Below are 22,556 nucleotides of genomic sequence, written 5' to 3'. Positions count from 1 at the left end.
ATGACTTGTACAACTGGAACTCAATGCCCTGATTGGTGAAAGCCAGCATTTTTCATCATCCTGTCTACCTGTGACCCAGCTTTCCACAAACTGGCCACATGGGCTCCAAGCCACACTGCTTCGCAAGAGCCTTACTATTCGTCATACGAGTCCTACACTGGTTTGTCTTTCAAAATTGCATCACCTCACATTTACATCTGTTGAAATCTGTTTGCCGTTCCCTGGCCCATTTCCCCAACTGATCAAGATTCCCTTGTGAACAACAATAACTATCAGCAACACCTCCTTATTTTGTTGCATCCACAAACTTAGTGGATCAACCCTCTTGTATTTGCGTCCAAATCATTTATACGTAGGTAACAAATATCAAGGGTCGCAACGCTGAACCCTATGGCACACCTCTTTTCAGCAGCTTCCATTCTAAGAAACAACTTTCAAACTCCACCCTCTGCTTCCTTCCTTTGAGGCAATTTTAAATCCATCTACCTCAGTCTCCCTGGATTCCATGGGACCCAACCTTCCATACCAACCTACCATGCAGCACCCTGTCAGAGACCTTGCTAAAGTCAAAGCAGACAACATTTGTCTGCCTTACCCTCCTCATCTATCTTTTTGGTTAGCTCTTCAAAAAAAAACTCTAAAAGCTTTGTTAAACCAGGTTTTCTTTTTTTTTTCTAAGCAAGGCAGACATATGAATGAAGCACGTTTAGTTGATTCTTGATAATAACTGCAAGAGTGCAGCTTGTGCAGCAGGTAGTGGGCTACAGTCATTTCCCCTGTATCCACAAATGCCACATTGATACCCATTACATTTGCCCCACACCCAGCAATAATGATGGTGTTCTACAAGAGGGAATAATTCCTCCACGGTGTAATTGTTCTTTTAAAATAGGCAACTGTATACGTCAGCATGCAAAAATGCATTTAACCACAATCACAATGAATAATGCCATAATAAAATCATTTTAAAATTTATTCATTTAGAAGATAAAAATAGCATTTAGAAAATAAATTAACATTTCAAAATTACTCTTTTAAAGACAATTCACTTTTTCTGCAGAGAGTCAACCCCTTTAAGCAGCCAGGCTAGACAACATCGTAGGTTGAATACTCAGGGTGTCCGCCCACCAACTCACTGATGTCTTCACGGACATCTTCCACACTTCACTCATTCAGGCTGCTATCCCACATGCTTCAAATCAGCCACCATCATCCCTGTATCAAAGAACTCTACATCTTCACAGCTAAGCCACCACCACCCAATGGCAATGATGCCAATCATCAATTGATGCCAAGTGCTTTGTAATGGCACATAAAAACTCCTATTCTGACCAACAGAAACACTACAACAGATGCCAGCACATCTGTCATGCACCTGGCCCTGATACACTCACATCAGAACGCTGTTTCTGGATTTCAGTTCAGCATTCAACACTATTGTCCCACTAACCTTGATGAACAAACTCCTGCTGCTCAGTCTGAATGCACCACTGTACAACAGGCCTCAGAGTCAGGATGGACAACTGCTCCTCCTTCACCAACATCCACATGGGTGCTCCCCTGCACTGTGTGCTGAGCCCACTGCAGTCCTCACTGTTCACACGTAACCATACGCCCAAACACCTGAGTAATCACAACGTCATGTTCGCCAGTGACACCACAGCGGTGGGACTCAACAACAACGATAAGGTGACCAACAGAGATGAGGTGGAAGAGCTCCAAGCCTGGTGCCAGGCATATAACCTCTTCCTCAGTGTCACCAAGAAGATGGCTATCGACTTCAGGAGAACTCGCACCATTCACACCCCTCTTTACATCGGAGGCACAGCAGGGGAAACTGTGAGCAGTTGTAAACACAATCTCTCATGGTCCCAGAATATCTCCTACACAATCAGGAAAGCTCACCAATGCCTCTACTTTCTGAGGAAGAGGAAGAGAGCTGGATATAAACAGCTGTACTCATGCCCTTCTACAGATGTGGAGTAGGGAGCACCCTAACAAGCTGCGTCACTGCACGGTATGGAAACTGCACTGGAGCAGACAGGAAGGCTCCACAAAACTGCCTAACGCATCTCTGGCACCAGCCTACCCGCCGTCAAGGACATCTATACAGAAAGGTGCTGGGAAAGGCCCACCAACATCATGAAGGATCCCACCCACTGTACTCATGGACTGTTTGTTCCAGTCCGATCAGGAGAGTTACACACTTCTCACCAGACCACCAGACTTAAAAACCGTTACTTTCCCAAAACACTAAGGCTGATCAACACCTCCACACCCATTAACCCACCATCACTACTTTATCATTTCTGGTCAGAGTCACCTTATGTACAGTCACTCTTGTGCTTAACGTCACTTTATGGACAGAAAATCAATGCATACAAGCTATCTTGTGTGCTTATTGCGTTGTTTTATTATTGTGTTCTTTATCTTACCGTTTTCCTTGAATCGTATTCTAATTATTATCCCATTAATTTATCAGAAATTCAAAAATTAAATAATCTAGAGAGAAAACAAAAAGGAATGCGGATGTTGGAATCTTGGGCAAAAATACAGAATATGGGAAGAACTCAGCAAGTCAAGTAGCACCTGTGGAAGGAACAGGTGCAAGGGGATAGTTCGTGTCAAACTCCGGCATATGGGGACTAAATGAGAAAAGGAAAGATTGCCAGTTGTAGGGACAGATTGATGGGTGATTGGTGGAACCAGAAGGGGGGAAGAGGACACGTGCAAGGGGTGAAGAAACCTAGGTGGACAGGTGAGTGTGTGTGGGAGAAGAACATGGGAGGTGCTGGTTATCCAAAACCGGATTGTCCATCCCATTGGGATATAAGCTACCCAAATGGAATAGGAGATGTTGTCCTAAGATGTGTTTGGCCTCCCTGCAGCATGAGGAGGAGAGCTGCAGGGGTGTGCAACCAGAAACTCAGGAAGGCTGCTTACGGACAGATTACCGGTGCTAGACCAATCTGGAAGAGACTTGGCCACATCCCTGCTGCGAAGGAGCCTGGATGTAGTGACGGAGGTGATGACTTGCTGTGTCTGCAGGGTGAGGTGCCATTGGTAAGGAATGAGCAGACCAGGTGGGGGGTAGGGGGTCACACACAGAGAGGGCGAGAGAGAGAGAGAGCCGGGGAGCGAGAGTGAGAGCGCGGGAGTGCGGGAGAGAGCGATCCAGGAGAGATAGAGCCGGGGGAGCAGGAGGGAGAGTGGGAGCATGAGAGCGCGAGAGAGTGGTCCTTGCAGGAAAAAAAGAGGGGCAAGAAGGGAAGATGAGACTGGTGGTAGGATCACATGATTTGCTTCGCTTTGATCCAAGTACTTATTTGTTTCTAGGACAGACATAGGAAAGGAGCACATCAATTTGATTCTTTACAATGATTGGTTTGGGGTGCAGATCATGTGGTAGGTAGTGGGCTACTGTCATTTCCCATGCATCCACAAATGCGATATTGATGCCTGTGAACATTTTTCTCATCACCACATCGAACTGATGAGAGAACCAGTCACTGTTGTATAGACTGGCTTCACCCGGGAGATGCTGGACATTAGCAGTCTTCATTACAATCACAGTATCCGGATTCCTGCCCAAGAGCTGTAGAATGGATCTCCGGATATTCTGTAGCCTTCGGATGTACACTTCTACTGGGAAGGTGCTGAAATGGGACCATAAGGTGATGCCTATGACTGTGTCTTTCCCTCCTTTAATTCCATCCAGCTCGTTGGAAATGTAGCGCAGATCCTGGCTTGATACAGTGTTGAACCGGATTGGCGGGCCATGGGGACGATAGCTCACAATGATGTTGTTTTGTGTGTCGACTGCAAGGTGAGGGCCAATCTTCTCAAGGTTGCCAAGATCTAGCTTCTTCAGACCTAAAACAGAAATAATGACATGGTTTGACTTAGTTGAGCACAGACTTGCTGTTGCCAAGAGATGTGAAACTTGAAAGGTGAAACAGAGCCCAAACAGCAATTAAAAAAAGCCAGGGAGTCCTAATCTAATGGAGGAATTAAAACTCACAAATCTCACTGTGGAATCCTGTATTTGGTGCAGACCAAGTTTAGAAAAATCATAGTACTCGTGGGATATTGTTCCCTCCTCTTTTATACTTCATTCATTCATTTATTTCTTTGTCCCCTTTAACACCTGCATCATCATTGCAAAAGGGAAAGAAAACTGATGAACAGCGCCCAGGGACCTGCTGTGGGTCCTCACACTTTCTCTCTTCTCGCCGACCTTTGAGAAATACATCAGTGCACATGAGGAAAGGAAATAGAGACCCAGTCCAGGAATGGTCCATGAGCTTGGGGTTGGGCAAAGAAGAAAGGAAAGACTGTAGTGGTGAGAATTGATAATGGTTTAGTTCAACTTATTGAAGCCAACTTGTTGAACTTAGCTGCACTAATTAAGTCAGCATTCACAAAAAATTTGGCTTCTTTGTTCTTGTATTCTATTACTTCATTCAATAGTCAAGATTATTTATCACGTGTTCATCAAAACATGGTGAGAAGTGCTATTTGCGTTTAGATCAACACACCAAGGGTATCCGCTGGGGGGGGGGGGGGGGGGGTGGAGGGGGATTCCTGCAAGTGTCGACACACATTCCAGAGCCAACATAGCTAGCTCACAAAGTTCAGCAGAATAATACAGAGCACAAGAATACAGTCCAACCCTCAGGACCCCATCCTCAGCGTTGAGCCCAGACCCGCCGATCAGCAAACACCGGGCCTTGATCCTTGAACTCAATCCCACAGTTGATGAAGGCCAATGCACTGTATGCCTTCTTAACCAGATTCAACCTGCGCAGCAGCTTTGAGAGTCCTATGGACTAGGGCCCCAAGATCCCTCTGATCCTCCACACTGTCGAGTCTGCACCATTAATACTATATTCTGCCATCATATTTGACCCACCAAAATGAATCACTTCACACTTATCTGGGTTGAACTCCATCTGCCACTTCTCAGCCCAGTTTTGCATCTTATCAATGTCCTGCTGTAACCTCTGACAGCCCTCCACACTATCCACAACACTTCCAAGCTTTGTGTCATCAGCACATTTACTAACCCACTTCCTCATCCAGGTTATTTATAAAAATCACAAAGAGTAAGGGCCCCAGAACAGATCCCTGAGGCACACCACTGGTCACCGACCTCCATGCAGAATATGACTGTCTACAACCAATAGTATCTCAGCTGCAGAAAAGAAGGAAGTCACGGAGGAGTTCTCTATGGAGTCTCTGTGGGTGGAAGTTAGAAACAGGAAGGGGTCAATAGCTCTACTGGGTGTTTTTTTATAGACCACCCAGTAGTAGCAGGGACATCGAGGAGCAGATAGGGAGACAGAGTCTGGAACAGTGCAATAATAACAGGGTTGACTTGATCGGAGAGTTTAATTTCCCCAATATTGATTGGCATCTCCCTAGAGCAAGGAGTTTAGATGGGGTGGGGTTTGTTAAGTTTTATTCAGGAAGGTTTCCTGACACAGTATGTAGATAAGCCTACGAGAGGAGAGACTGTAGTTGATCTGGTATTGGGAAATGAACCTGGTCAGGTGTCAGATCTCTCAGTGGGAGAGCATTTTCGAGAGAGTGATGACAATTCTATCACCTTTACCATAGCATTGGAGAAGGATAGGAAAAGACAAGTTAGGAAAGTGTTTAACTGGAGTAAGGGGAAATATGAAGCTATCAGGCAGGAACTTGAAAGCATAAATTGGGAATAGATGTTCTCAGGGAAATGCAAGGCAGAAATGTAGCAAATGTTCAGGGGATATTTGCGTGGCATTCTACCTAAGTACATTCCAATGAGTCAGGTAAAAGGTGGTAGGATACAGGAACCATGGTGTACAAAAGCTGTTGGAAATCTTGTCAAGAAGAAAAGTTTACAAAAGGTTAAAAAAAAACTAGGTAAAGATAGAGATGTAGAAAATTTTAAGGCTAGCAGGAAGGAGGTTAATAATGAAATTAGGAGAGCCAGGGGGCCATGAGAAGGCCTTGGCTACCAGTTTTAAGGAAAACCCCAAAGTATTCTACAGGTATGTGAAGAGCAGGAGTATAACACATGAGAGAATAGGACCAATCAAATGTGACAATGGAAAAGTGTGTATGGAACTGGAGGAGATAGTGGAAGTATTTAATGAATACTTTGCTTCAGTATTCACGACAAAAAAGGATCTTGGCGATTGTAGGAATGACTTATAGCGGACTGAAAAACTTGACCATATAGACATTAAGAAAGAGGATGTGCTGGAGCTTTTGGAAGGCATCAAGTTGGAAAGTCACCGAGACCAGACAAGGTATACCCCAGGCTACTGTGGGAGGTGAGGGAGGAGATTTCTGAGTCTCTGGCCATGATTTTTGCATAATCAATGGGGACAGGAGAGATTCCAGAGGATTGGAGGGTTGCAGATGTTCCCTTATTCAAAAAAGGGAGATAGCCCAGGAAATTATAGACTACTGAGTCTTACTTCAGTGGTTGGCAAGTTGATGGAGAAGATCCTGAGAGGCAGAGTTTATGAACATCTGGAGAGGCATAATATGATTAGGAATAGTCAGCATGGCTTTGTCAAAGGCAGGTCATGCCTTACGAGCCTGATTGAATTTTTTGAGGATATGACTAAACACATTGTTGAAGATAGAGCTGTAGATGTAGTGTATATGGATTTCAGCAAGGCATTTGATAAGGTACCCCATGCAAAGCTTATTGAGAAAGTAAGGAGGCATGGGATCCAAGGGGACCTTGCTTTGTGGATCCAGAACTGGCTTGCCCACAGAAGGTAAAGAATGGTTGTAAATGGGTCATATTCTGCAAGGAGGTTAGTAACTAGTGGTGTGCCTCAGGGATCTGTTCTGTGACTCATTCTTTTCATGAATTTTATAAATGACCTGGATGAGCAAGTGGAGGGATGGGTTAGTAAGTTTACTGATGACACAAAGGTTGGGAGTGTTGTGGATAATGTGGTTAAAGCGGGACATCAATAAAACTGGGCTGAGAAATGGCAGATGGAATATAGTATTAACGGTATAATATTATATTATATTATATATAATGGTGGAATATAGTATTAATGGTAAGACTCTTGGCAGTGTGGAGAATCAGAGGGATCTTGGGGTCCGAGTCCATAGGATGCTCAAAGCAGCTGCACAGGTTGACTCTGTGGTTAAGAAGGCATACAGTGGATTGGCCTTCATCAACCATGAGATTGAATTTAGGAGCCAAGAGGTAACGTTGCAGCTATATAGGACCCTGGTCAGACCCCACTTGGAGTACTGTGCTCAGTTCTGGTCACCTCACTACAGGAAGGATGTGGAAGCCATAGAAAGGGTGCAGAGGAGATTTACAAGGATGTTGCCTGGATTGTGGAGCATGCCTTACGAGAATAGTTTGAGTGAACTCAGCCTTTTCTCCTTAGAGTGACAGAGGATGAGAGGTGACCTGATAGAGGTGTATAAGATGATGAGTCATTGATCGTGTGGCTTGTCAGAGGCTCTTTCCCAGGGTTGAAATGGTTGCCATAAGAAGATACAGGTTTAAGGTGCTTTGAAGTAGGTACAGAGGAGACGTCAGGGGTAAGTTTCTTTTAATGCAGAGAGTGGTGAGTGCATGGATGGGCTGCCGGCGACAGTAGTGGAGGCAGATACAATAGGGTCTTTTAAGAAACTCCTGGATAGTTGCACGGAGCTTAGAAAAATGGAGGGCTATGCGTAACCCTAGGTAATTTCTAAATTAAGTACATGATCCGCACAGCATTGTGGGCCGAAGGGCCTGTATTTTGCTGTAGGTTTTCTGTTTCTAAAATTATGTTGGCTTGATTGCTCAGTCTTTAACTCTACTGTGTAATATTCAAAGCAAAATGCTAGCTCAAAATGCTTCCAAATAACAAGTTTGCCACTTTTGCAGATTTCCTCAATACGTGAAATTAACAGGGTTTTTACAATATTCTTCTGTGAAGTTTTTTTTTCCTCTCAAGATTCTTTGTGACTTTCTTGAAAAGACTGAATCCACCATTCCTCAAAACTAGTGGAAGCAGTCTGAGTTTTAAGAAATTTTAGATAGATTCTTGATAAGCAAGGGCGAGAAAGGTTATCACAAGCCACAGTCAGATCGGTTTCGATCTTATTAAATGAAGGAGCACCCTGAAGGGCTAAATGGCTCATATCCACTCCTCCTTCATACATCTGCATGTTTACCACAGAATACTTCAGTCTCAGGAGATTTCATGTCCACACTTTTCTATCTGCCTTTTTCTAGAACTAGGGGACATAGCCTCAAGATTCGGGGGAGTAGATTTAGAATAGAGATCAGGAAGAACTGCTTTTCCCAGAGAGTGGTGAATCTGTGGAATTCTCTGCCCGATGAAACAGTGGAGGCTACCTCAGTAAATTTATTTAAAACAAGTTTGGATATATTTTTGTGTAGTAGGGGAATTAAGGGTTATGGGGAAAAGGTAGGTAAGGTGGAGATGTGTTCGTGTCTGATCAGCCATAATCCTATTGAATGGTGGAACAGGCTCGACAGGCCAGCTGGCCTACTCCTGCTCCGACTTCTTATGCTCCTTATCTTCAATTTTGTATCCAAGCTCATTTTAAACATTCAATAGAATTTTTAATGTTTAATTTACATGTCTTTTTAAACAATTTTATACAAAATGTAATTCATATACAATTCTAACCTGGCACAAATGAAGTTAAATATTCAAACCACTGACGTATTGTGGAATCTCCAAATAAATAAACTTTTTTCCCATGAAGACAGGTTGTAATTTTTGCAGGAGTGTCAAAGCGACAGATATTGCAGGTCGTTGACATCCACTGGTCATTATAGTAATAGCCAGAAGGTGATAACATTGGCCTTCCCCGGGTACATTCTTGGGAAACTCCAACTGTTTAAAAAGAAAATTCAGATGATACAAGATCTGACATGCATTATATCTTTACATAGCAAAGGTATTAATGACTGGAGACTTGTATGCTCCATTTTTGACATGTATCGATACTACTACATGGCGCACCGGCAAAGAGTGGGTATCTAAGATGGTCCCATCAGGCATGCAACAGCACTTCAATAGTCTTGACACCATACTGAGCATGAACTCCATACCAGCACAAGTTAAAACCAGAGCAAAGAGACTGTCCTTCAATAGTTACCTACCCCACAGCTTCAGTCCGTAAGCGCACTTTGCCCACGACAAGCCAGCCACTGCAGGGTAGAGACCCACATGCACACGCTGCAAAATGTGAAGCAGGGGCAGAGCCTCAAGGTTTGGGGGAGTAGATTTAGGATGGAGATGAGAAGGAACTGCTTTTCCCAGAGAGTGGTGGATCTGTGGATTTCTCTGCCCAGTGAAGCAGTGGAGGTCACCTCAGTAAATATATTTAAGACCAAGTTGGATAGATTTTAGGGGAATTAAGGGTTATGCGGGAAAGTCAGGGAGGTGGAGATGAGCCCATGGCCAGATCAGCCATGATCTTATTGAATGGCAGAGCAGGCTCGATGGGCCAGATAGCCGACTCCTGCTCCTATTACTTATGCTTTTATGTTCAACAAATGTTCTGATCTCCAATGATTGCATTAATGAGGCAAAAGCATTACCTCAGCAGATATGTCCAAGTGAACTCTGCAGCATCATTCAATTCAGCTACAAATGCTACTGGTTGTGACAGAAGGGAATGGCCACGTCTGTTCTGCTCTGGAAATCTCTGGAGAGGACCACGATCCAAAAGTATTCATGAGGGAGCTGATGTGGACTGTGCGTTGCCAGGCCTGCTAAGTGGGAGATCAGCTTGGAGTCACGTGAAGATGGGAGAGAAGCACTTCCACTCTGAAGGCAATAACCAATTCTCTGCGAGGACTCACTGACAATTCCACACCCACCCTCACCTTCAGCTCTGGAACCCCTCGCAAGGCTGGAATCTCAACTATCCGGGAGTAGTGAGAGGGCTATAACAGTGTACAGTTGCATAGGGAGATCCAGCAGCTGTGTCTCTTTACCAGGTCCGATGCACTACCTGGACTCGGATTTGAGAGAGTGCCTGATTCACTGTTATGGCAGGCAGCATCAGATTTGGGCAACCTTCGGGCACCGGGGCAGGTGGTAACCCCTTCCTCACAGGGTCAGCAGCTCCAACAGGATCCAGACCTGATGCTGGGTTAACCTCATCCCTGGCATTGCCCAACACCAACTCAACAGTCACAGTAGTGATCAGCAGGAAGCAGTCAGCGTCAGACCAGCTAACCCACCCTACTCACTCTTCCTTGTATTCAGCCATCAAAAAACTACTCTCAATATGCACTAAGCAGCAAATGTTGCCAACTAGCTACGAGTCACAGTTCTCAAAGGTGGGTCAGATTCAGAGCCCCTCATTAACAGCCACTGGACTCAGTGGTGAGAAAACCACCTTTCTCAGACTCCCTATGTCTATGGTCGGTATGACTTGGGTCCCACCAAAACCGGGAAGTTGGGATTTCTCAACCACCTGAACCCCGATCTGACTGAATACTGTGTAAATACTACACTCACGCAATTAGCCATTGGCAAGAAATAACAGACTGTACACTGCATACAATTATAAAGAATATTTACAAATGTCAGCTTTATTGAACAGTTAGTACAAAAAAGAAAAAAAAGAAAAAGGGCCCATTATAGTTAACCCAGTCAGAATGTGCACACAAGTTGGAGCTCATCTTGAAGTTGTCTTTATCTCACACGCTGGACCCACGTGAAAGCACACATCACCTTCTGAATGTCGCTCAAAATCAATTTCAAACAAACTGACTCCCCCAGATGAGTATTGGTCCTTCGTCCTTGAAGCCACTCATCTGCACAAAGCACCTTGTGCAACAGGGACGGCATCCTCAGCCGTCTTCCCTCTTGTCTTCTCCCTGCTCTCGCCAAAAAGACCTCGACCCACACCAGTGTTTGTCAGAAAAACCTCTCTGCCCAGTGTTCTCTAGAACCTGCTCTCAATTCCACCATCCTGACTGGCTGACACAACATTCCTAAGTTGAACAACAAAGCCCAGTTACAATATTTATGTTTAAAAGAAAATCTGATGGTTCCATTAACTTTACCTCCCACTTTCCCTGCATGAGGGGACGGCTTGACTGTTATGTAACCTGGGATATTGGGTAATAAGGCCTTCTTGATGATGTTGGAATCCCTGTAGGAAAACACATTGTATCGTTAACCACTACCAACATAATAAAAATTAAACCCATACTGCATTTTTCCAAAAAACATTTAATGAAGCCATAGCCCATTTCTTTAGATTAGTTTAATGCCTAAACTTTTTCAAGGTACAGTAATCAGACCCCACAACTATTTTACTGCTTCATTGTATAAATGTAAAATACATTGCAGTAGGATTTTTTGAGCTGATCTACAAAACATTGTGCATCATGTCAAATCAAAAGAAAAATTCTAAAACCTGTCAACAATTTTAAAAACCAAAATTGTGAGGCTGAAAAAGTGTTCATGCGTTTTGTAATTACTGTGTTAACTTTCCTCAGGTGCAATACTGTATAATTCCTCACCAATGCACCCAATTTGTTGGTGTGCAACATTAGAGGATCACCGTTTTCAATGAATAGCTCCTTACTCTTTAAGGTCCAACTATAAGGTAGATTTTCAACAGACCAAACCAAAATGAAAACTAAACAGTATTCAAGGCAAGTCAGGGAAATGATCATGCAGCACAAATCTGGGCAAGGGTACAAAATCAACCCAATGTCACTGAACATATTGTGGAGCTCAGTGAGATCCACCATGAAGAAGTCAAAAAATACAAAATCATAGCCACACTGCCTAGCTCAGGCAACCCCTCTAAACTTAGTTGCTGAAGAATGACACTCGTAAGAGAGGCTACTGTGATGCCAACAGTCTCTCTGAGCAAGCTTCAGAAGTCAATGGCCGAGCTGGCTCCATAATCTCCACGCCTTGCACATAAAGGGTATTTATGGAAGAGTGACAAGGAAGAAGCCCTAGCTGATAAAAAGTCTATCCTTGCCCATAAAGACTTTGCAAAGCATCACGAAGAAGATATTGTGAAGATGTAGAAGACGGCCTTGTGATCGGATGAGACTAAAGTGGAACTTTCTCTCAACACTAAGTGGTACATGTGGCATAAATCTAACACCGTGCATCAATCCGGTAACACCGTCCTTACCGTAACGTATGGTGGAGGCAACATCATGCGGCAGCTCATCGAGAAACAATGTTATGAGGATGATTTTCAGCAGCGGTGACTGGAAATCTGGACAGCATTGATGGAAAGATGAACGCTACTACACATGGAGAAATCCTGGATAAAAACCTGCTAGCCTTTGCCAGAAAGCTTAAACTGGGAAGGAAGTTTGTCTTTTAACAGCACAGGTCCAAAGGACACTGTCAGAGCAACCATGGAGTGACTTCAAATGAAGAACACTGCTGTCCTTTAGTGGCCCAGTCAGAGTCCTGACCTTAATCTGATTGAACATCTCTGGCAAGACCTCAAGTCTGCTGTCTGCTGTCGCTCCCCAACTAACCTGACAGAGCTTGAACATTTTTGCAAGCTCCATCACTTTCAAATCATGTTCCATCACTTTGTGCAAAGCTAATAGAGACTTAACTAAAAAGACTTCTGGCTGTAATATCTGTGACAGGTGGCTCAACCAAGTACTTAGTAAGGGGGGGGGGGGGGATGAATACGTTTGAGCTGCTGATATTTCAGTTTTTTAAGTTTTAGTTTTTTATGCCTTACAATTTTCCTTGTCTTTTTTAGGGTCTACTGTGGAAAAATAAGGAACATGTGATTCACAAGTATAAATTCTCAGTTAAATTGATCAAAATCCCTGGTTGTAATACTCATTTATGTGAACAAAGTGTTGGGGACTGAATACATTTACAAGGCACTGTTCATTTGAATATTACCCTACAAATAGGTTAAAACAGGCAAAAGCCGTAGTTTATTCAGTGGGGTTGGTAGGGAGGAGATTCCCTGGCTTTAGCATTTTATTTCAGTAGGTTTTCAGCTCAACAGTCCTTTGTGTCAATGAGATTCTTTGTTGGGCAGAAAAGAAACAGAAAGAGTAACGGCTGTGGGGGGGGGGGGGTAGTCAAGATTCACAGATCATGGGGTGGGGGAGGCAGGGAGATGAAAAGAAATCAAAATTCTGGAGTTGGGTACAGAACAAGAGTGTCTGTTCTGGAGAGAATCTCTTCTGCTAAACATAACCCATGACAACGCTGCAATGGGAATTATCTTATGGATCGGACCCTCTGTCTCTTCTCTGCAGTATATTCCTTAATGCTAGTCAATTTTACATTAGGTTCTCAACAACTTTGTAAATCCATGAAGTTGACTACATGGTACCACACCTAACTCTATTAACATCCAGTGAGGGAGCAACCCTCAAGTTTGAAACTAATTCAAATTCATGAATTTAACCCAATGATTCCAATCTAAGAAACACACAGGAAATCTGTCCCAATTAATGTCACAATTTAAAACACCTGCAATGAAGGTGAACGAAAGTGGTTTATGGTCATTGAACTCTCAATTCTTCACTGGGAAGCCTCAAAGTAATAAAACCTGAACTAATGCTAAATAATAAAACACTAAACTTCCTTAAACAAGATAGCGGAACCAGGACAAGGAACTGGGAACTACGAGCCTGGGCTTGGACTCCGAGCCAGAGACTGGACAAGGACACAGAACCTGGGTCTTGATTCTGGATGACCTGGATGACTCCATTTCAGCAACTCCATGGTACCACTCTTCCCCATTAAGATCCCCAACTTAAGGAACTTAAGGATAATTATATAATTATCTGGATAGACAGGGTCTGATTAGGAATAGTCAGCATGAATTTGTGCGTGGAAGGTCGTGTTTGACAAATCTTATTGAATTTTTTGAAGAGGTGACTAGGAAAATTGACGAGGGTAAAGCAGTAAATGTCGTCTATATGGACTTCAGTAAGGCCTTTGAGAAGGTTCCACACGGAAGGTTAGTTAGGAAGATTCAATCGTTAGGTATTAATATTGAAGTAGTAAAATGGATTCAACAGTGGCTGGATGGGTGCCAGAGAGTGGTGTTGGATAACTGTTTGTCAGGTTGGAGGCTGGTGACTAGTGGTGTGCCTCAGGGATCTGTACTGGGTTCAATGTTGTTTGTCATATACATTAGTGATCTGGATGATGGGGTGGTAAATTGGATTAGTAAGTATGCAGATGATACTAAGGTAGGTGGCATTGTGGATAATGAAGTAGGTTTTCAAAGCTTGCAGAGAGATTTAGGCCAATTAGAAGAGTGGGCTGAGCGATGGCAGATGGAGTATAATACTGATAAGTGTGAGGTGCTACATTTTGGTAGGAATAATCCAAATAGGACATACACAGTAGGCTTATTCAGAAAGTCAGAAGGCATGGGATCCAGGGAAGTTTGGCCAGGTGGATTCAGAATTGGCTTGCCTGCAGAAGGCAGAGGGTCGTGGTGGAGGGAGGACATTCAGATTGGAGGGTTGTCACTAGTGGTGTCCCACAAGGATCTGTTCTGGGACCTCTACTTTTTGTGATTTTTATTAACGACCTGGATGAGGAGGTAGAAGAGTGGGTTGGCAAGTTTGCAGACGACACAACGGTTGGTGGTGTTGTAGATAGTGTAGAGGATTGTCGAAGATTGCAGAGAGACATTGATAGCATGCAGAAGTGGGCTGAGAAGTGACAGATGGAGTTCAACCCGGAGAAATGTGAGGTGGTACACTTTGGAAGGACAAACTCCAAGGCAGAGTACAAAGTAAATGGCAGGATACTTGGTAGTGTGGAGGAGCAGAGAGATCTGGGGGTACATGTCCACAGATCCCTGAAAGTTGCCTCACAGGTAGATAGGGTAGTTAAGAAAGCTTATGGGGTGTTAGCTTTCATAAGTTGAGGGATAGAGTTTAAGAGACGTGATGTAATGATGCAGCTCTACAAAACTCTAGTTAGGCCACACTTGGAGTACTGTGTCCAGTTCTGGTCGCCTCACTATAGGAAGGATGTGGAAGAATTGGAAAGGGTACAGAGGAGATTTACCAGGATGCTGCCTGGTTTAGAGAGTATGGATTATGATCAGAGATTAAGGGAGCTAGGGCTTTACTCTTTGGAGAGAAGGAGGATGAGAGGAGACATGATAGAGCTGTACAAGATATTAAGAGGAATAGTCAGAGTGGACAGCCAGCACCTCTTCCCCAGGGCACCACTGCTCAGTACGAGAGGACATGGATTTAAGGTAAGAGGAGGGAAGTTCAAGGGGGATATTAGAGGAAGGTTTTTCACCCAGAGAGTGGTTGGTGCGTGGAATGCACTGTCTGAGTCAGTGGTGCAGGCAGATACACTAGTGAAATTTAAGAGACTATTAGACAGGTATATGGAGGAATTTAAGGTGGGGGGTTATATGGGAGGCAGGGTTTGAGGGTCGGCACAACATTGTGGGCCGAAGGGCCTGTAATGTGCTGTACTATTCTATGTTCTATGGTAAATGGTAGGTCATTGAAGAATGCAGTAGAACAGAGTGATCCAGGAATAATGGTGCATAGTTCCCTGAAGGTGGAATCTCATGTGGATAGGGTGGTGAAGAAAGCTTTTGGTATGCTGGCCTTTATAAATCAGAGCATTGAGTATAGGAGTTGAGAGGTAATGTTAAAATTGTACAAGGCATTGGTAAGGCCGAATTTTGAGTATTGTGTACAGTTCTGGTCACCGAATTATAGGAAAGATGTCAACAAAATAGAGAGAGTACAGAGAAGATTTACTAGAATGTTACCTGGGTTTCAGCACCTAAGTTACAGGGAAAGATTGAACAAGTTAGGTCTTTATTCTTTGCAGCATAGAAGGTTGAAGGGGGACTTGATAGAGGTATTTAAAATTATGAGGGGGATAGATCGAGTTGATGTGGATAGGCTTTTTCCATTGAGAGTAGGGGAGATTCAAACAAGAGGACATGATTTGAGAGTTAGGGGGCAAAAGTTTAAGGGTAACATTAGGGGGAATTTCTTTACTCAGAGTGGTAGCTGTGTGGAATGAGCCAGTAGAAGTGGTAGAGGCAGGTTCAGTATTGTCATTTAAAGTCAAATTGGATAGGTATATGGACAGCATAGGAATGGAGGGTTATGGGCTGAGTGCAGGTCAGTGGGACTAGATGAGAGTAAGCATTCAGCACAGACTAGAAGGGCCGAGATGGCCTGTTTCCGTGCTGTAATAGTTATATGGTTAAGAGTTATCCATTATTGTCCAATTCACGTAGATCCCGGAATCAAATCATGCTGCCATTCTTATCCACAGCTACAAGCTCTGGAATTCCTTCCCCAAATTTCTGACTCTTAAATATCCTTAAACATATTTCTTAACCACAATCTTTTGTTGATATGCTCCATTATGTGCTGATATGGCTTAGAGTCTAATTTTATATGTTAACACTTCCATAAAATCACAAGATTTACTAGATTAAAATGGCTTTGAATGCACATTTCTGTAGTGTTACATTACCATGCTCCAGGAAATATTAACAGCTCCTTGCTCAACCAGTGCTAGAACGTGCCTTCCTTCCCCTTACTGAGTCACATCATAACTCTGCTCAGAATTTGAAGAGGCAAAATAGGAGTAACACAAGCTACAAACCTGTTGAAATAAATTGCCTCATCTTCCTTCAAAAGGCCTTTCACATACATTCCTTTTGAATGGTTGATGCGAGAAGAGCAGGGAAGCTTTGCTGGTTTGTAACAGAACCAAGGTTCCCCAGTCCCGAGATCAGTGAAATTACAGAGTGGCTTTGTTTCAAGCAAGTGAAGATTGCACATCGTGGTCTCTGAGGTAGTCCCAAATCTGAAGGCACTTTTAAAAGTTACTCTATCCGGCCGTTCCTCACGTAGTCTCCTAAGTACTTGGATCACTTCACTGGGATGAACCAAGGAAACAGACACTTGGACTTTTCCCGGCCAGGATAAGTTAAAATTTATATAATAAAATCCATTTTGGTTGTCTATAACTTTTCCCACTGAACCGGCCTTTAACTCTGGGGTGTGGATCCGAGCAAGGATGTAATCACCCCCGTACTGCTTTGGATTTCCTTCATAATCGTACATGCGAAGCATCACTTGCAGCATATCACCAATGTAGAAAGTCTTTCCAGAATTTAAAATAACAAAGCGAGCACGCGATGGGTCACTGCTTTTCTGAAAGGGCACAGCAGGGGTGGGAGGCTTTGGCCATTCAATTAGTTTCAACAGGACTGAACCCTCCAGTCGTTCTTCGGGGGTGAAGGTGTGATTCTGATAACCAAACTGCAACAGCCTGTGTACCCAATCAGTCCTCTGCATTTCCACTCCTTGCTGTACTGTGGAATAAAACTTTGGAGATGGCCATCTGTTCCACTGGGGGTCTGATCCGGAAACTGTGTACATATTCAACTGCAGAAAGAATAATTTTATTGACCGCATTTACTGCCCCTTTCACACTCATGTTTTTAACCCACCTCCCACACACACCAAAGTACCTCCCTCTCGGATTGAAACAAAAGCAAAATTGTTACTTCAGGATTAACAAGGAGAGGAAATCAACCCATGGAAATCTGCCCGATAACTTCTAGAGAACTCGGAGTTTAGCCAAACAGTCCCTCAAAACTGCCAGACATGAAAATTCTTATGGTATTTATCATTCTCAAATTACTGAGGAGATTTATTCAAGTGCTTCCCATTCCTGAACACCATGCCATGCTCTTTTTACAGAATCGTTGAATTTTACAGTGCAGGAAACCACCTGACCTATGGTGTTCCTGCCAGCTGAAAACAGACCTTGGGTTAATCCCACTTCCCAACACGTGGACATAGACCACCAGCTTGTTGCTCCTCGTGCTCATCCAGCAACTCTTGAATATACCGTTTCCACTCCTTCAGACCCTCATTGTTCATTGAAGCAAATAGTATTTACTCAACTCCACTCTAATTCTTGTAACAATCAGATGTTTATCTCCTGATTTCTCCACTAAAGATATCAGGTAGTTTTTATTTGCTGTCTTGGTCTCTCATAATTCTGAGCATCTCAATTAAACCAGTCAGTTACTCCACAAAAGGACCATAGTCGGGATGGTCCCTTCTCAATTCTCCAGCCTTGGCAATACCCTCAAGTTCCTCTGCACCATCACTAGCACTGTGAAGTTCCTCCTGTAAATGCAGTGACCAGAACAGCACACCATACTGCAGCAGACTGATGAGTAACAGTTTGTCATCACTATTATCTTCGTTCACTAATGCCCAGCAGCCCATGCACCTAAATGGTGAAAAGCGCAAAACAGCGACTCCTTTGCTTGCATCTTCGGAAACAGTATTTCCAACTTTAATATATCTTTATTTTTCCTTTTCAGGGTTCTTTTGAAGACCCTGACCTGGAGTTACACTGCCTTTTGCTTTCTGCCGATATTTAGTTCAATTCTGCACTTTGCCTTTACCAATAGACAATAAATCTTTCTCATGGAGGTTTATCAAGCACCTTGCAGAAGTGTCCGATCAAATGCCTCCCACCAATGTTCTAGGTAATCCCTCACAAAATTCAACTGAAATAATTAAACGATGCAGATGGGATCATGGGCTTTATAATTTGGAGGCATAAATTATAGAAGCAAGAAGTATGGTGGGTGGGGAGGGGGAGCTTATTGAAACCTATTGAATATTGAAAGGCTTAGACAGAGTGGATGTGGAAATGGTCTCCTATAGTAGGCAGGTCCAAGACCAGAAGACACAGTCTCTGCACAGAGGGATGTCCAATTAGAACAGTGATGAGAAGGAATTTCTTTAGCCAGAGGGTGGTGAATCTGTGGGATTCACTGCCGTGGCAGTTGTGAAGGTTAAGTCATTGAGTATATTTAAAGTGCAGGTTGATACGTTCTTGGCTAGTCAGGGTGTCAAAGGTTATGGGGAGAAAGCTGGAGAACGGGGTTGAGAGGACTAATAAATCGGACATGGTGGAATGGTGAATTAGATTTGATGGGCCAAGTGGCTCAATTCTGGACTTACGTCTTATGGTCTAAGGTTGTGACGAAACTTCATACAGCATGGTGTCAGCCACTAACTAGGTACTTAAAGTCAGATGCATCAGTGGAGTAGAAGGAATTACTGAGGCACGAGAGAGGAGCTAGCCAGAATTGACTAGAAAAGAACACTGGTAGGGCTGATGACAGAGCAGCAATAGCTGGAATTTCTGGAAGCAATTTGGAAGACACAGTATATATACATCTCAAAGAGGAAGGAGGATTCTAAAAGCAAGATGACACAGCCATGGCTAACAAGTCAGAGCCAACATAAAAGCCAAACAGAGAATATAATAGAGCAAAAATTAATGGGAAGTTAGAGGTTTGGGAAGCTTTTAAAAACCAAAAGAAGGGAACAAACAAAAGTCATTAAGGCAAAGATGGAATACAAAAGTAAGCTAGCCAATAATATTAAAGAGGTTATCAAAAGTTTCTTCAGATACATAAAGTGTAAAAAAGAGAGGTGAGAGTGGATATCGGACCGCTGGAAAATGATGCTGGAGAGGTAGTAATGAGGGACAACAAAATGGTGGATGAACTGAATAAGTATTTTGTATCAGTCTTCATTGTGGAAGACACTAACAGTATGGTGGAAGTTCCAGGTGTTAGAGGTCATAAAGTGTGTGGAGTTACCATTACTAGAGAGAAGGTTCTTGGGAAGCTGAAAGGTCTGAAGATAGGTAAGTCACCTGGACCAGATGGTGTACACCCCAGAGTTCTGAAAGAGTGGCTGAAGAGATCATGGAGGCATTGGTAATGATCTTTCAAGAAGCACTAGATTCTAGAATGGTTCCGTAAGACTGGAAAATCGCAAATGTCACTTCATTGTTCAAGAAGGGAGGGAGACACAAGAAAGAAAACTATAGACCAGTTAGTCTCACCTCAGTATTTGGGAAGATGTTGGGAGTCAATGAGGTCTCAGGGTACTTGGAGGCACATGATAAAATAGGCTGTAGTCAGCATGGTTTCCTCAAGAGAAAAGCTTGTCTGACATATCGGTTGGAATTCTTTGAAGAAATAACTAGCAGGATAGACAAAGGAAAATCAGTTGATGTTGTGTACTTGAATTTTCAGAAGGCCTTTGACAAGGTGCCATACATGAGGCTGCTTAACAAGTTAAAGAGCCCACAGGAAAGCTACTAGCATTGATAAAGCAGTGGCTGATTGACAGAAGGCAAAAAGTGAGAAGAGTGGGAATAAAGGAAGCCTTTTCTGGTTGGCTGCCGGTGACAAGTGGTGTTCCATAGGAGCCTGTGTTGGGATTGATTGTTTCCACATTATATGTCAATGATCTGGATGATGGAATTGAAGGCTTTGTCACAAAGTTTGCAGATGATATGAAGATAGGTGAAGGGGCAGGTAGCTTTGAGGAAGAAGAGAAGCTATAGAAGGACTTGGACAGATTAGGAGAATGGGCAAAGAAGTGTCAGATGGGATATAGTGTTGGGAAGTGTATTAGTTTGGTAGAAGAAATGAAAGAATTGACTATTTTCTAAATGGAGAGGAAAAACAAAACACTGAGGTGTAAAGGAACTTGAGAGTCCTTGTAACACACACAAACTGCTGGGGAATTAAGCAGGCCAGGCAACATCTGTGGTAAAACGTACTGTCAGGCCAAAACCCTTCAGTGGAACTGGGATTCTTTAGAATATGGGGTGACCTCACTGAAAGCTATCTAATGCTGAAAGGCCTGGATAGAGTGTATGTGGAGAGGATGTTTCCTATGGTGAGAGTGTCTAAGATCAGAGGACACAGCCTCAGAATACAGGGGCATCCTATTAGAATGGAGATGAGGAGGAATTTCTTTAGCCAGAGAACAGTGAATCTGTGAAATTCTTTGCCACAGGCAGCTGTGCCAAGTCTTTACACATATTTAAGGCAGAGATTGATAGATTCTTGATTGGTCAGGGCATGAAGGGAAATGTGGAGAAGGTAGGAGATTGGGGCTGAGAGGAAAATTGGATTAGCCATGATGAAATGGTGGTGCAGATTCAATGGGCCAAATGGCCTAATTCTGCTCCTATATATTGTGGTCTTATCCAGTTTTGTGTGTGACACTTCAGGAAAAAGGTACAGACTTTGGAGCCGATAATGATTTACCAAAATCATTCCAGGATTATGGAAATTTATTCATATCAAGGATGGCTATGACTGGGATCTGCTGGAGGCCTTTAAAATCCTGAAGAGTACAGTCAGGGAGGATGGCAGGAACCTGTTCCCATTGGAGCAAGGGTCATGAAATGAAGATGATTAGCAAATAGAATTGAATAAATATGAGAAAATTGTTTTGCTGGGTTTTTTTTAATTTCATTTCACGCACTGTGAGGGCAAGGATGTTGAATGCAGAATCTATGAGGCATTCAAGAAAGAAAAAGCAGGTGGATAAGAATCTGGGGGGGGGGGGGGGGAGAGTTAGCCAGGTATCATCAACCAGATCAGAGAGTGGGCTGAATAGATTCTTTCCACAGCACAGCTGTTATTTGATTCTATGAAGTTGGCGCTGCAATATGTACTAATCTACAAATGCACTGTCATTACTTGCCTAGGCTAATACAGCAACACTTTCCAAACCCACGATGTCTGCTACCAGGGGCCACAGGCTTGGAAATGCCACCATCAACAGGTTTCTCACCATCCCAACTTGGAAATGCCACGATCAACAGGTTTCTCACCATCCCAACTTGGAAAGGCCATCATTGCTAGATCTAAATCCCTGAAGCTACCTCCCAAAAGCACTGTGGGAGTACCTTCACCGGAGGGACGGCAGTGCCCCTTGGCAGTGGCAAACCACAAACTTCAAGGTCAGTAAGGGATGGGTAATAAATGCTGGCCCTGCCTGTGTTACCTGCACACTCCCACCCAAAAATTATAACTGCAAAAACCAAAAGCAATCATCAGCAGAACACGCAGTTTTTTTTGCCAAGAAAAGCAGAGGCAGTATTCCAGATGGTCAGAAAGCATTTACCATTTAGTATACCTTCGCATTGGGAAAGTTGAAATACACTAGAAACACTGTCAGCAGGACAAATGTGAAGAAGAGCAGACGTTGTAGGCAGAAGGCAGGAGTCATTGGTCTTCCAGCTGGATCCATTCTGGAAAGTTGCATTACTCCAATGCATAATCACCTTTCTGTAAACCTGCAAGTGAAAAAGAATAAATACCATTAAATCACTGAAACCTCACAGCGTCTGATTTAATCCCGAGGACCACCTTGTCAGTAAAAGACCAAGAAACAAAATTAAGCCCAACATCTTCATGACAGTGTATTCAAGCTCACTCTTAAAAACAATCGTGGTCGGGACAAGTCACTCTAGACCAATCAGTCTTCATTCAACCACTAGAGCCGAACAGGCAGAAAGGGAAACACCGGTGAATGTGGTTTAACAATGATGAGTCATGGTCAACTTATAATTCGTTAAAGACACAGCTGCAAACATAGATATGGATGAAGTAGCTGATGGTAATATGGATTTATAAATAGGAAAAGATACCAGAAAACTGATCAATACCGTCAACCT

The 22,556-nt window shown here is 43.3% G+C and overlaps 1 protein-coding gene across 1 annotated transcript; it reads right to left on the bottom strand.

Moving 5' to 3' along the window:
- Positions 1–955: 955 nt before the first annotated feature.
- LOC140727624 (NXPE family member 3-like) lies at positions 956–22,336 on the bottom strand. Its single transcript, XM_073045228.1, has 5 exons — positions 22,016–22,336; positions 16,635–17,422; positions 11,072–11,160; positions 8,673–8,882; positions 956–3,873 (listed from the first exon to the last, which is right to left on the bottom strand). The coding sequence occupies exons 1-5, from the start codon at positions 22,142–22,144 to the stop codon at positions 3,323–3,325; spliced, it is 1,767 nt and encodes a 588-aa protein (XP_072901329.1). The 5' UTR covers positions 22,145–22,336; the 3' UTR covers positions 956–3,322.
- Between the last annotated feature and the right edge of the window lie 220 nt (positions 22,337–22,556).

The sequence above is a fragment of the Hemitrygon akajei genome, chromosome 5 (genome assembly GCF_048418815.1).
Source record: "Hemitrygon akajei chromosome 5, sHemAka1.3, whole genome shotgun sequence".
Classification (NCBI taxonomy): domain Eukaryota; kingdom Metazoa; phylum Chordata; class Chondrichthyes; order Myliobatiformes; family Dasyatidae; genus Hemitrygon; species Hemitrygon akajei.
The sequence above is the reverse complement of the archived record's forward strand: the minus strand, read 5'-3'. Positions and strand labels throughout refer to the sequence as shown.